Below are 13,739 nucleotides of genomic sequence, written 5' to 3'. Positions count from 1 at the left end.
CTTCCGCCCTGGCAGAGCTGATGAAGTCGTGAAGCTGCTTCACTCGCGGCAGTCAAACAAGCTGCGAAAGACAAAAAAAGAACCGCGGATAAAGACATCAATATCCACCGGTAGCATCAAGACTAGTAAGTAACAAAGTTCTTTGGTGTTTTTAGTGAACTGTCGATATGTTTAAAGTGCTTTAATCTGCCATTATTCGCCCCCTAATATGGTATCAACAGGTGCGCTAAGCTATCTTATTAGCTTCAGCGAATAAGTGGATATAAACGCCGCCATAACAAGACATTACTAGTCGATTGAAGATCAAGTTAAGGCAACTATAAGTAATGGCGATCAACTGTCTCGAGGTGTATTCGTTCTCCAGTATTCACCTGGATGCCAAGCAACCCCTTGTTTTAACTTCCAAAATATTCAATTACTATTAATATTAAATTGTTTTTGTTTTAATTGCCAGTAATAAGTAGCTGTTGACAGGTGTCGACTTTGCCAAAGGCCGGATAAATGTTAAGTAGTGTTTGTTAAAAGTATGAGATTAGAAGTGAATGTTTACAAAGTTTGTTTGTAGATTAGGAAAAATCCAGTTTTTGTTGTGTGCAGCAGTCAGTAAAGTGTGACTTCGATCGTGTGTGTTCTTGGATTATTGAGGGTTTCTTCGAGCTACAGGTCACATGATGCTTTATAATCCTTTGGATAAGCCTGTGAAGTCTACAGTAGGTCTGAGAAATCTTGCTTTTACACAAACTTTAAACTGCTGCACCTTTGGTCCACTTGTAAAGTTTGTATTTTTGGATGGAATACTTCTAACATTATTACGAGACCTTACTATTGATTATCTTTTATCTTTTCACAACTACAAGCCTGTGTTTACACATAAGTGATAATGGTTTACTACGCTAGTGCCACTAGGGTGTGAAGCTATACTTTGACAGCAGAGAGAGATCTTCAATTCCTCTATTCCTCTAATTATTTACTTGTAAATTGAGGTAAAATAACCTCAAGTAAAACATGTGTTTGAAGCGATCAAATTTGATAAATCCACTCTGCCAATGCTGGGAATCACAAACGAGAGAATAAGCGCTAAAATTGAATTATCCTTAAACTGTATTTAATCAAAATGAATAAAGTCGTCAGACAAGTGGGTAGCAGAGCTATTATATCCAATAAAAAACGAATTTGCTTTGTTTATTCAATATATCTAATTATGGAGAGATTACTGGCTTATTGTTTATAAATGGGTTTTAATAGTAAACAAACTTGCTCTATGCAACTTTGTGTGTGTTCATTAAACTTATCCTCAGAGTTTCCTTTTTTTGAGACTATTAACTAGTTATTCCTAGGTTATAAATTATACATTTTGATTTGACTCCTTCAAGAAACGGTTTAAGACACTTTTATTTGTTCAGGCTTTTCCTTAATAATCTGATATTCCTGAGTTTGTCTCTGTGTTGTCTTGACCTTTTAGTATATATTTTATGGAGTATTGTATTGATTGTGCACTTTGTGACCCTGGTCTGGAAAAGCGCTCTACAAATATAAATTACTCACTTACTTACTTACATTTCTTTTCTGTCATTTTCAAGGTTTGTGTTCTTTCAGGGGTGCTGGTCACTCGTCCACTCGACCAACATGGGGGAGCTATTTAGAAGTGAAGAAATGACTCTGGCCCAGCTCTTCCTCCAGTCAGAGGCTGCGTACTGCTGTGTCAGCGAACTGGGGGAGATCGGGATGGTGCAATTTCGTGACGTAAGTTTAGTTATTTGCCGTCATCAGATTCCCCTCTGGGTTAATATTTTCAGTATACTGTTGGGCACTGTGATGAATCTGAGCGTATCCATGCTGAGAATGTGCATGCCTCCTGCTTCACGGTGATCATGTGCTTCCAGCTGACCCTTCCTTACACACACACACGCACACACCACACACACACACCACACGCACACACCAGACGCACACACCACACACACACACACACACACACACACACACACACACACACACACACACCACACCACACCACACCACACCACACCACACCACACCACACCACACCACACCACACCACACCACACCACACCACACGCACACGCACACGCACACGCACACGCACACGCACACACCACACGCACACACCACACGCACACACCACACACACACACCACACACACACACGCCACACACCACACACACCACACACCACACACACACACCATACACACGGACACTAGTCTAGGGCTACTTGAGAACTATTTTATTAAACTTCTACATTAATGACAGTTGATTACAAAAATATCCCAAATGTTAACTACAGAATCTCAAAATGTAACTTCCTCTTTATGATACAACAACTGTGGTTAGAAAGAAGGAAGTAAACAGAAATACAAATTTCATCAAACTTGTTATTAGGTCACAGTTGAAGTAGATTCCAATCTCCCAGTCGACAACAACGGTAGCTCAGGTAGATTGTGAGATTGGAAACTTAAACAATCTTACATTCAAGATGTTCTATAAAGGCTTTTATTGCTCACTGCTTTATTGGTTCTTTTGGGTGGTTATATTAAACTATTTGTTGTTGATAAGTATGACATATCAGTAGTGAAAAGGCGTAGAATTTGGAAGTTGTATGTGTTTTAAGCCTCTTTTCTGTCTCTTAGGATTATTAGTCAATTGTCATGTCTTCTCTTCTTTAATTTTGTAGCTGCCCCTGATGCATGATGTTCATCTTGGTAAATGTTTGTATAAGGAATTTTTTTTAGATTAATTTAAATTTTAATAACTTGACATGTTTACATAACCATATCTTCATCTGTGTCAACTCCTTCACCATAAGTTTTTTTTTTCTCCAGTTAAACCCTGATGTGAACGTTTTCCAACGAAAGTTTGTAAATGAAGTACGACGGTGTGAGGAGATGGATCGCAAACTCAGTAAGTGAATAATGCCATTGATTATTTTTATTTCCAGCCAAAGGTTTTGACAAAAACGACTTTAATGTGCAGGATTTGTTGAGAAGGAAATTAAGAAGGCCCACATTCCGATCATGGACACGGGAGAAAACCCCGAAGTCCCGTTTCCACGCGACATGATCGACTTGGAGGTGAAAGTTTCAGAGCATATCAAGCATGAACTCTTATCACATTTTGTCATCTGCTCATTTTCTGCTCCACCCTCTCCTGCAGGCGACTTTTGAGAAACTCGAGAATGAGCTGAAGGAAATCAACACCAACCAAGAAGCCTTGAAAAAGAACTTCCTGGAACTGACTGAACTTAAACATATCCTGCGACGCACACAACAGTTTTTCGACGAGGTCTGAATGGTTTTTATACTGTCACAATTTATATTTCTTAAAGTAGTTTCTGTCACTTTGTTTATTTCTGATGGTAAACTTGCTAATCTATAGCAAATATTGACACCTGAGGGCTGAGTAAATACACTTTGACTCAACAAAAACAATCCATTATGTATTAGTTTCTGCCTCTGATTTCATGTTTTGAGTGCGAAAAAACAACTGAATTAAATTGTTTTTATTTTAATGTACAATAAGAGTTGCAGGAATCGAAAACATTGATGAGGATAGATTTTTGTCAACAGAAACAATACATACTCATACAAAGATTCCCTTTTTAAATGGTCTTATTTCAATACAATTGTTTAGAAGATAATGTTTAAGAAGATTATTAAACGCAAATATTTTCATCAGATGGAAGATCCTAGTTTAATGGAGGAGTCATCTACTCCGCTGGACCCCAACGAGGTGAACCGGGCTCCTCTGAGACTTGGGTAAGTCTTTGCATAATGGATAACTTTCATCTTCACACAAAGCTCAACCACCAGAAGCAATTGGGCTTATATGTCTTGCTCATGGATAACGACACAAAACACGTTATGTTCCAAAGATCTGTGCTTTTTTTTAACCTCAAGCTAAACGGGTTGTTTTTTGTTTTTGTTTTTTTTCATGAAACTTTACACTAAAGCTTTCAATTGGTTAGAGCTTAGAGGTTGTTAGTACAGTTTCTTCTCATCCCTGTCCTCAAAAGTAAATCTTGAAACTCGCTTTTTATCTTTGGCTTTTATCCAAGAATGCAGTGCATCGTATTTCCCTTTGACATTTTATGTCCTTAGTCTTACCTCATGGTTTTGTACAGTATGTTCTTGGTTGTCTTACTGTATTTTGTCACATATTTATTGGATTTTACTGTTTTGTTTTATTCATCCTTGTACAGAACTTGGTAGCCAACCAGTGTGGTTTTTAAGTGCTTCATAAATTAATTGGTTTCTAGGGTTGTTTTATTTTCATGTGTCTTTGAGTTTAGTTTCTAAAAGTTCAACTTCATTCAATAAAATAATGGAATATAATAATGGAATAGCTTCGTGTGAATGTCTTTCCTCCTTGTTTTACCTTTTGATTGAGGCCTGACAGTTCTTTCTCACGTGTTCTAGGTTTGTGGCGGGAGTCATTGGTCGGGAACGCATTCCCACATTTGAACGGATGTTGTGGAGAGTTTGCAGAGGAAATGTGTTCTTGAGACAGGCAGACATTGAAGATTCTCTGGAGGATCCTGCAACGGTGTGTACAGAAGTCGTCGCACACGCTACATGGCCGTTAAAATTCTGTCTTTAAAGGATCTGCGGCTTTCAAATAAAAAAGGTCTCAAGCTTGAAAATGTTCTCCTACAGGGAGACCAAGTCCACAAGTCCGTCTTCATCATCTTCTTCCAAGGCGACCAGCTGAAGAACCGAGTGAAAAAGATTTGTGAGGGGTAACTGAAAATCAAAGGAGAGGATCTATTGTAAGACAACAGCTATTAATATTCTTCTCTTAATCAGCTTCAGAGCAACATTGTATCCATGTCCGGAAACTCCTCAGGAGAGGAAGGAAATGCTTGCAGGCGTGAACGCTCGCATTGAAGACCTGCAGATGGCAAGCAGACTTTCCTCCTTCTTTAATTCAATCACTATTGAAGTTAAACTTGTATTTTATCTTCATTTAACAGGTTATGATATTTAAGGAAAGCTTTCCATACTATTTACTTTTCAGTGTTTAAAAATATATTTGACTAGAAATGTTTTAATTATTTTAATGGAAGATAATGGCCCTCTATAAATGTCATTAATATAACTTCCCTTTTTTAGCTTTTGAAATGTCATTGGCGGCTGTGACAGTGGGTCGCAGTAACTTAATCCCACTACAACTGCAGATAAGAGCAGTAGAACGGATCATTGTGCACCAGGGGACAAATCCTCCAGTGATTTGTGATTCATGGTTCCGGATGTTCCTAAGAATGTATCTGTCCTTCATCCCATTTCCTGGTTGTAATCCATTTTTGGCTTACAGCATGATAAATGTGGTTAAAACATAACCTTGTTGCCGGAGGCTTATAGAACTGGATTGTTTGTTTTCCTGTTTGGCTTTGAGCAGATCCCCAGTCTCAACATGTCCATACGTGGTATTTATAGAAGGGATCAAAGCGTTCATAATTATTGATTTGGGTCTTGTTTGAACAGTAACTACAACACTCATCATGGATATACCCTAGATTCTTTAAGGTCATAACCTTTTAACCAGAACGGGAATTTTTCTTTTTGCCCCCCTGAAGGTGCTGAACCAGACCGAGGACCACAGACAGAGGGTCCTGCAGGCCGCCGCCAAGACGGTGCGAGTGTGGTTCATCAAAGTGAGGAAGATGAAGGCCATCTACCACACCCTGAACCTGTGCAACATCGACGTCACTCAGAAGTGCCTGATCGCCGAGGTGTGGTGCCCCATCTCGGACATGGACTCCATTCAATTCGCCCTGCGCAGAGGAACGGTGAGTCACTTGTGTTCCTGTACGTTAAGAGGCGAGGCAGCTCGCACAGAACCTGAGTGAAACATATTCAGAAAGTCTCTGTGTTAACTGAGCCAGAGCAGGAATGTAGCAGAACCAGCCCTTTCAACTGTCAGCTCTGTTCACAATCATCCTGTTTAACCAGAGACGTGTATAAAGCTATAAAACATGTCATTCCAGGAGCTTTCAAGTCAGCGGCTGAGTCAATTTACAGAACTAATATAAAACAATCTCTTGGATATTTAAAACTATTTAATAAATTATGTTGGACTTGGAAGACATGAAAACCACTGCAAATAAAACATCCTTTAATTATGTAACCATAGTAAAATCATCTGGTTGACAGTTGATATCATCTTTTATTTAGATAGATGGATGGATTCATGAAAAAGCAGGTATAGGTATCCCTAAACACAACCTCAGAACTTAATGGGAGGCACCAAGGCTGATTAGTCGCTTCAATACTGTATTTAAATTCTGCATCTGTTGCTATTTTAAAAGTTATTGAAAGCTGCAATTGGTTGGATGGGCGGCAAAGCATTATGCAATGTTGAGTTTGCAAGTTATATTATAAATTCAGTGAAAAATGTAATTGTTATTTTGTGTAATGCAGAACATAACCCATGCAATAAACTAGGCACCATTTTGTTAATGTTAAGTGCTTATTTTATACTTTCATGTTTTCTTGGATGAAGTGAATTCTTTATGACCCCTAAACCAGATAAACATACTCCTCAATTTTAATAAATATTCAAATAAAAAATATATTTTTACTTGAGTAAAGTACTTGACTTATTTTAAACTATATCTAATATGTTTTTCAACATTTATAATAAGATAAAATAATGTTGACAATTTACAAAATCAAGCAGTGTTTAAATCATCACATTAAATTTCAACACCCTTATGTCAAAATGCGAGACTGTTTTGTATTCATGTATAAGATCTCCAGCGTTGGTGAAGATTATAATTTGCATTGCAGGAGAAAAGTGGCTCCACTGTTCCCTCCATCCTAAATCGTATGCAGACCAAGCAAACTCCTCCGACGTACAACAAAACAAACAAATTCACGTCAGGGTTCCAGAACATTGTGGACGCTTATGGAATCGGCAGCTACCGTGAGATGAATCCAGGTGAGTCACGGGTTGGGATTTGATCGACGGCTCTTATTTCTGTGCTCATCGCCGTCATCTTTCTACACGTTCAGCGCCATACACCATGATCACCTTCCCCTTCCTGTTCGCCGTCATGTTTGGCGACCTGGGCCACGGGACTCTCATGACCTGTGCCGCTCTCTACCTCGTGTTGAGGGAGAGTCGGCTGATGGCTCAGAAGAGTGACAATGAGGTATACATTACATCCCATAAACCATACGACCTCCATTTGAACATCGGCTCTCACTGAGCGATAAACCATCTACTTACGCTGACTTTTCTTCCGCCAGATGTTCAGCATGGTGTTTGCTGGTCGCTACATTATCTTGCTGATGGGAATCTTTTCCATTTACACGGGAATCATTTACAACGACTGCTTCTCCAAGTCTCTTAATATTTATGGTTCTGGCTGGAGTGTCAGGCCCATGTTTGACCCACGTGTTGGTGGTAATTGGTCGTAAGTGTCATCACTTTATATATCTATATATCTATATATTATTTAATGCTGCTTTTCTTTAAAGAAAACTAACATGTCTTCTGTTTTTTCTCAGTTTTGAAACGCTTTTTGACAATCGAGTTTTGCAGTTGGATCCAGCGGTAGATGGAGTCTTCAAAGGGCCGTATCCAATTGGTATTGACCCGGTAAGTACTTTTTAACTCAATGTGCTATTAGTGAGAACCATTCATTTATTTGTGCAGGCTTTTTGTCTTGTGACTACTGTGTTTTTCACTGTGTTGTCTTGACCTTTTAAAGCTTTTTAATTTGTATGTATTTCAACTGTGTATTGTTCTGTTGTTTAAGCGCTTTGTGATCATGGTCTCCGAAAGGAACTCTACAAATTTAAATGACTTACTAACTTACATGGCCAGGAAAAAGCAAAAGTATCTAAATATGTGAGGGGGAAATGGAAAAATTGGTCACATGTTGTTATAAAGCACATTTCAGACTTTAAAGACTTTAATAAAAACACAAGAATATTCATATTTTTTTCTACTTTAATACTCAAAATTTAAGGTCTTTAAAGATTGATAGATAGATAGATAGATAGATAGATAGATAGATAGATAGATAGAACTTTATTGATCCCTCAGGAGGTCTCCTTAAGGAAATTGTTTTTCCAATTAGAACACAGCAAATACAGATGATAATTGATAAAAATAAAAATAAGAACAAGAAAAAGGTTTCAATAAAAAGAAAGAACAAGATGACACAATCTAAGTCTAAAGATAAAGAACATGGATCAAAGACAAAGAAAGACAAAGGATACAAAGATTAACATAGAATAGAATGTCATGATACTTTGTTACCCACGTGCCCCCCTCAGAGCTGTTCTTTATTATGTTGAACATGAGTAAGTAAGTAATTTGTATTTATAGAGCGCTTTTCCAGACCAGGGTCACAAAGCGCTTAAACAATACAAACAATACACATTAAAATATATACTTTAAAGGTCAAGATAACACTGAGAACAACACAGGAGTTCCAGAAAATCAAGGAAAAGCCTGAACAAATAAAAATGTCTTAAGATGTTTCTTGAATTGTGTCAAAGGGAGGTTTGTCAAACATGTTGCAATTGTCATTTTAATTCTTATTTGAAGAATTCTTTTTTCTTTTTTTTTTAAGACAAACTGAAATCATTAAGAAAAAGACTATTCCATGGTTAATGGCAAGTGAAGTATCTATAAATACTATTTTGAAACTTAAATACATATTTAAAGCAATAAATTAAGGGGTGAGAAATTAAAGTTAACATTTAAATTAATATTTTTTGTGCATAATTGGGGCGAAAGATGGGAGATGTTTACAGTTCAACTCATCTTATTAATAATGATGGTCTGATGAAGCTTCATGAAGCAGTGTCATTATTTATCTAGTCCACTAGATGGCGGTCTCTGCACTATTTTCCTTTGTTTTGAACAACTGTTTTAATGAAACATCACATCACTTTTAAACTGATGGCGCCACCTATTGACCTCTAAACAACACGACACTGCTTCATGAAGCTTCATCAACACATCACTACTTATTAATATTGCTGATAAAATGTCTCCTGCTGGGCATATATTGTTCTTGGCTTAATCTGTATCATACAATATGTTTGCCCATTAAAGAGCACATTTTTGAATGAATAAATATAATCAATACTTTTATTTTAGATCTGGAATCTCGCCACAAACAAGCTGAACTTCCTCAACTCCTTCAAGATGAAGATGTCGGTCATCGTGGGAGTCATTCACATGACATTCGGAGTCATTTTAAGTCTCTTCAATCACCTGTAAGACTCCAGCGCCTCCTCCTTTGTTTCCTGTGAACTCAAGTCAATAATGATTTCTTTTTTTTTTTTTTCAAGGTATTTTAAGAAACCGTTGAATATTTACTTCGGCTTCATCCCGGAAATCATCTTCATGCTGAGTTTGTTTGGCTACTTGGTGCTGCTCATCTTCTACAAATGGGTGGCGTACGACGCCCGCACCTCCAAGGACGCTCCGAGTCTCCTCATCGCTTTCATCAACATGTTCCTCTTCAACTACAACGACCCCAGCAACAAACCTCTGTACAGTGGACAGGTCAGACCCATAAAATGGCTTCGATGCCAATCGACCTTTTCGCTTCAATGCATTTCTGTTTTCCCGCTACTTAGATGGGTCTCCAGTCCTTCCTGGTGATCCTCGCCTTGTCCTGTGTTCCGTGCATGTTGGTGGTGAAAACTATAATGGTGCGAAGGGAATACATGTGGAGGAGAAACCTGGTGAGTGAATCCCGTACGTTGTTAGACGACTCGACATGAAACTCATCATTATGCTTCGGCTCTAAAGGGCACGCAGAACTTCGGTGGCATCCGGGTGGGTAACGGGCCCACCGAAGACCAGGCTGAGATCATCCAGCACGACCAACTCTCTCAGCACTCTGAGGAGGAAGCAGAGGTAATGAACATCCTCGTCTGCACCTGCAGGGGGGATGATTCTGAGCGATCGCCAGAAACAAGATCCGCTCTCGTCTATTGATGAACCGTGTAAACTTACACCAGCGTGTTTCCACTTCTCCTCTGTCGCATCAATAATGAGTGAAGATGTAGTTCTTTTTCTTCTTTGTGATCTGGCAGTGATGTTGTGGCGACCTCTTGATCCCTTTTTGGAGCCTTTATTTGCATCATTTTTTATACATTTTAAAGGTGGAAGAAAATATAGATGCACTTTTAAACTTTGTTTTCCATCATACTTTATATCTTTTGAACATGTTGATAGAATAATAATATAAAACATGTTTTAATCGTATTTCTTTTAATGTTTATATTTTAGTACATTGTGTATAAATAATGTAATTAGATTTTTAAGTGATTTATTTACAATTAACGAGCAAATATTCCCTTTGTTTGTCCATTTTTTTTGTGTTGCAATCAATCTTCTGGCCACTAGATGGCAGCAGTCATTACATCCTCCACAATGAAATCCAGCAAGATCACGGCGATAACTGAGGTCAAGAGGATATAGTCGAGATATTTGGACATATTTTTGTTTCAAAACAAATGAAAGAAGTTACGACATTGTCAAAAGTCATGCGGTCTTTAAGTTCTGCAACACCAGAGTGAAGTACTCGGACAATACTACAAATTTATCCTTTTTATTATTGTTTCGTTTTCCCTGTATCGTATCGATACCTATTTATTCGCCAGATTCATGACAAAAAAAAACAAATTTTAAAGACTGTTATGATTGTTGATGATTTGAGCTGCAATGAAATCCTGACGCTTTTATCGTTTCTTGTAACCCTTTTATATTTTAAGAGTTTGATCAGTTTCTGTCTGCACCTTTCTATCCAATAATCCTTGTTCTCCTTCCTGCATTGTCAATAACAAAGACTTGCCTTTTGTCAACTGCTTCCAAGGCCCAAGAGGAAGAGGTAGGACGGGAGTCGGCCTGCATGTCCTGTCGTAGCTTCCTCCCTTTCTGTCTGCCTTAGGTGTACGGTCGGTGTGGAGTGAGTGAGACTTGTGAGAGAGTGTGATGAACTCCCGTAGGTTCGGAGTCGGTGATGATGTGCATGAGGGGCCGCTGAATTAAACGGCTCGCTCACATGTGTCTGATCGGGGGGGGGAGGGTGTGCACGTCTGCCACTGGCTTCAAGTTATGATTTACACACATGCACATAATGAAGCTCCTCATACTTGGGTTGGTGTTTTCTAATAACGACCTGGCATGTACTCACGCATCGAGGGTCTCTCTGTCCCGCAGTTCAACTTCGGAGATTTCGCGGTGCACCAGGCCATCCACACAATCGAGTATTGTCTGGGCTGCATCTCCAACACGGCGTCGTATCTGCGCCTGTGGGCGCTCAGTCTGGCTCACGCTGGTGAGAGACCGCAGCACGAGTTCACGGCGGAGACGGTGCCTCACTTTTGTTTTGTTTTTTTTGATCCACCACAGAGCTGTCTGAGGTTCTGTGGACCATGGTCATGCACATCGGACTGTCGGCCAAAGGCATCGGAGGGTTTGTGACTCTCGCCATAGTGTTTTCCTTCTTCGCCATTCTCACCGTTTGTATCCTCCTTGTCATGGAGGGACTCTCGGCGTTCCTGCACGCACTCCGTCTGCATTGGTGAGTCCAACGACATGACCTCGATGGTGTAGTTACACCAACATGTATCAAAATGTTATACACAATAATGAGTAAGCCCAGGACTGAACACGAGTTTAAACAGGGATTGTGTTACCCTTTTAACAAAGTTTAGATTTTCATTATTTTCTTTATTCTTATTGTTATTATATAGCTTACTACTGTTTATAAATACATTTTAAAACCTGTGTCGATGGTATAAAGAAAGCATTTTACTTTTTCAAATGTGTGCATTACAACTAGTTTGGTTTATAAACTTTGGGTACATTCAAATTGATTTTTTGGCCTAATTATAAAGACAAGATCTTACTTTATTTGTCCCACAAATGGGAATTATAGTTGTCACTGCAGCAAAATGGAGGAATACTAAACATTTTAAATTTAAAAAGTACACTGCACATATGCACATTTAAATAGAACATAAAGTGCAAAAATAACTGTTCAACTACAACCACAACAGTAGTAGATTGTGGCACGGTACAGAAGTTCAAATGTATAAACACTAGTTAAAACGTTGTTTGTTTTATTATATAAGCTTTCCGGCAATTAGGGTTGCTCTCATGTTTTTGGCTCCCCCCAATGTTGGAACATGGAACTGCAACACTGCAAATTTCCCCGGAGCAAAAGGGTCTCGAACCCCAGTATTTGTTTGCAAAGAAAAGAGAAAAAACCCTCTTGTTTTTCTCGTCCTGGAGCCTTCAATGAGTCCTTTAGTTTTACTGCACGACTGAGACGTGACTTTTCAAATTGAAACCTATCATTACAAAAGTATGAAACGATGACAACAGCTAAATGTTACATGGTGCAGCTTTTTCTGGAAATGATCACTAACTATAACAGGGTTTTATTTTTTTCTGATGAATTGTGTTCATTCTTTCTCGCTGCAGGGTGGAGTTCCAAAACAAGTTTTACACCGGTCAGGGCTTCAAGTTCCTCCCCTTCACCTTTGAAAGCATCCTGGAGGGGAAGTTTGATGACTGAGGTCTCCTGTGTGTCGTGGTTTTGTGAATATGTTGTTTTAATTCTGAAGGTCTTTCTCTCTAAAGCTGAAATCAATGCCATTGTATTTGAAATGTTAAAATTTCAACATCTAATCAACAACACCAATCCTTTGTTTTATTTATCATCTCGTGTGTCTTCTAAATCAAAATGGCCCCCGGGGCAGGGAGGAGGTGTATGGATGGGCTCAGAGGAAGTGATCGATTGCTTATGTCTGACAATTGTTTTTGTGTCTTACGTGTTTCATATTATTTATGTGGATTGTTCTTGTAGATTTCGAGGTATTTGCACCAATCACTCCATGTTTTTGTCACTTTAATTTTTAGGTTTGATTGTCATAATACCAGACACTTACAGATCTGAAGGGACTTTACCGATTGAATATTTATTGATCAGCTTTCATCAATCCATAATACTCTTCTTGCAGAAATAATCCTTTACGTAACGTTTAAAAAAAATGTTATCTTGACTGAAAATGCTGAACAAGTATGCACACTGTAACTGTGTATTGTAGATGGACTGACTTACTCACGTCTAAATAAGACTGTGATGAGCGTCATGAGACCAGCAGTGAGGGCCTCTGGTGGCTGCTTCCAACATCTCTTATGTGAAGGTGGAACTCATGATGAAAAAAATAAATGTTCTGACACACTACTTTTGAGTTGCGATGTTACTGGTATGAAAGCCTGTATGTATAAAATACCAATTAGGGGCTAGTTTTAGCTATAAAGTATTCTATCTAGTTGTCCTCGCTATCAAGCTAGTTTAGCTATCACGCTAGCTTAGCTGTCTCGTGATCTAGTTATCTTCTAAGCAACCGAGCTATCTTGGCTATTTAGCTTATAATCCATGCGTTTGTGTCTTCTTGTTAAGACTATTTTAATAGTTTATTTTCGTGTCTAAACAAGAAGGAGTTGTCTTGCCCGCAGTTAATACAAAACTGCATCAAGAATTCTGACCTGCTCTAGTAGAAGAACTCGCATTGGCTACCAGTTTCTTTCAGGATCAATTTTAAAATTCTGGTTCTTACTTTCAGATCTATTCATGGTCAGACTTCTGATCTTTTCTCTTATGTTGTCTTTGCCTTTTAAAGTTTTTATACTTGGATACATTTTCAACTGTATTATTTTGTTGTTAAAGTACTTTA

General features: G+C 38.5%; 1 protein-coding gene across 3 annotated transcripts; it reads left to right on the top strand.

Moving 5' to 3' along the window:
* atp6v0a1a (ATPase H+ transporting V0 subunit a1a) lies at window positions 1–13,246 on the top strand. 3 transcript variants are annotated; one of them, XM_087808795.1, is made up of 22 exons: window positions 1–125; window positions 1,581–1,743; window positions 2,844–2,922; window positions 2,995–3,092; window positions 3,175–3,303; window positions 3,697–3,776; window positions 4,437–4,563; window positions 4,674–4,756; window positions 4,824–4,917; window positions 5,594–5,806; window positions 6,807–6,957; window positions 7,032–7,171; window positions 7,269–7,435; window positions 7,530–7,620; window positions 9,136–9,254; window positions 9,330–9,546; window positions 9,621–9,728; window positions 9,796–9,903; window positions 10,838–10,879; window positions 11,212–11,329; window positions 11,404–11,575; window positions 12,481–13,246. In XM_087808795.1, exons 2-22 carry the CDS (start codon window positions 1,627–1,629, stop codon window positions 12,572–12,574), a joined length of 2,547 nt encoding a protein of 848 aa, XP_087664921.1. In that variant the 5' UTR covers window positions 1–125; window positions 1,581–1,626; the 3' UTR covers window positions 12,575–13,246. The 3 variants fall into 3 exon arrangements, with proteins under 3 accessions (XP_087664921.1, XP_087664923.1, XP_087664922.1); XM_087808796.1 differs by having other exon boundaries at window positions 21–125; window positions 1,597–1,743; XM_087808797.1 differs by lacking the exon at window positions 10,838–10,879.
* The last annotated feature ends 493 nt before the right edge of the window (window positions 13,247–13,739 follow it).

The sequence above is a fragment of the Callionymus lyra genome, chromosome 15 (assembly GCF_982586985.1).
Source record: "Callionymus lyra chromosome 15, fCalLyr1.hap1.1, whole genome shotgun sequence".
Lineage (NCBI taxonomy): Eukaryota > Metazoa > Chordata > Actinopteri > Syngnathiformes > Callionymidae > Callionymus > Callionymus lyra.
Note: the sequence above shows the minus strand (reverse complement) of the source record. Positions and strands in the feature narration are given on the sequence as shown.